Here is a 1013-nt window from a genome sequence, read left to right as displayed (position 1 = left end):
GACTTGTCTTGTGAAATTGTTTCCCATGCTCAGTGAAGCTGCAAGATTTGTTGACAGTGTGTATGGCTGACTCAGGAGCTCTGCTTTCCTTCCAGTCTTTGTCATTGTCTTCAGGTTCTGACCCAGAGCCTGATAAGTCTTTTAGCTGAGAGTCAGAGTCATTCACATCCTCCTCCTCACTGATTTCAGTCTCTGAAGAGCTGTAATCATCTCCATAAGTATGTAGATCTGGGTTCCTGGTAGTTTCTGCTCCTCCATAGTCCTCTCCACCAGTTGCTGGTTTCATCTGGTCAGCTGAGCTGCTGGTTGGAAGATCTTCCTCTTTTACTTGATATTGATGAAGCTGTAAAAACTGAGGTTTCTCTTCATCTTCCTCTCTCTTCAAATGAACAGCAGTGAATGAAAACCCAGTGTCATCAGTCTCCTTTTTCACACAAAACTGCTCTCCCTCTTGACTGCTCCACAGTTCTTCCTCTTCCTCCTTTATGTTGAGGGTCTCTGTGGCCTGTTGGTCCACACCAAGCATCCGTACTTCAGGAGCTTCTTCTTTAATCAGCACCATCTGCTGAACTTCTGCAGGAAACAATGAAAACGTGAACATTAGGCACAAGTATAACATTATATTCACACACAGTGGTATTTGAAAGTTTGTGAAACCTTTAGAACTTTCTATATTTCTGCATAAAACTGAAAAAATACCTGAACTTGTTAAAAATTGGGTTGCAGCATTTTGAACCAGTTGCAAACGTCCAATAGATATCTTACTGAGTCCAAAAAGAAGTGCATTGCAATAATCAAGCCTGGATGTTATGAAAGCATGTATTACTGTCTCAAGATTACTTTCGGACAGTATGGGCTTCAATTTAGACAGTCGCCTCAAGTGAAAAACAATAAAAAAAAAAACAAAACAGGATTTAAGTCGTGATTACATGAGTGTTAAGCTTCATGGAAGGGTCAATTTTCAATGAAATTTTTCAATTCAGTTTATTTATATATCGCCAAATCACATATAT

At 39.7% G+C, this 1013-nt stretch overlaps 1 protein-coding gene across 1 annotated transcript in view; it reads right to left on the bottom strand.

Annotated features, from left to right (window-relative positions):
• Window positions 1–1013, bottom strand: part of LOC119411562 — a 50613-nt gene that overhangs the window by 2659 nt on the left and 46941 nt on the right. The window contains exon 3 of the mRNA XM_037678516.1: window positions 123–573. Within this exon, the coding sequence (XP_037534444.1) occupies window positions 123–573 (451 nt within the window). The remainder of the gene's footprint in view (window positions 1–122; window positions 574–1013) is intronic.

This window comes from Nematolebias whitei, chromosome 6 (genome assembly GCF_014905685.2).
Source record: "Nematolebias whitei isolate Nwh7 chromosome 6, NemWhi1, whole genome shotgun sequence".
Classification (NCBI taxonomy): domain Eukaryota; kingdom Metazoa; phylum Chordata; class Actinopteri; order Cyprinodontiformes; family Rivulidae; genus Nematolebias; species Nematolebias whitei.
The sequence above is the reverse complement of the archived record's forward strand: the minus strand, read 5'-3'. Positions and strand labels throughout refer to the sequence as shown.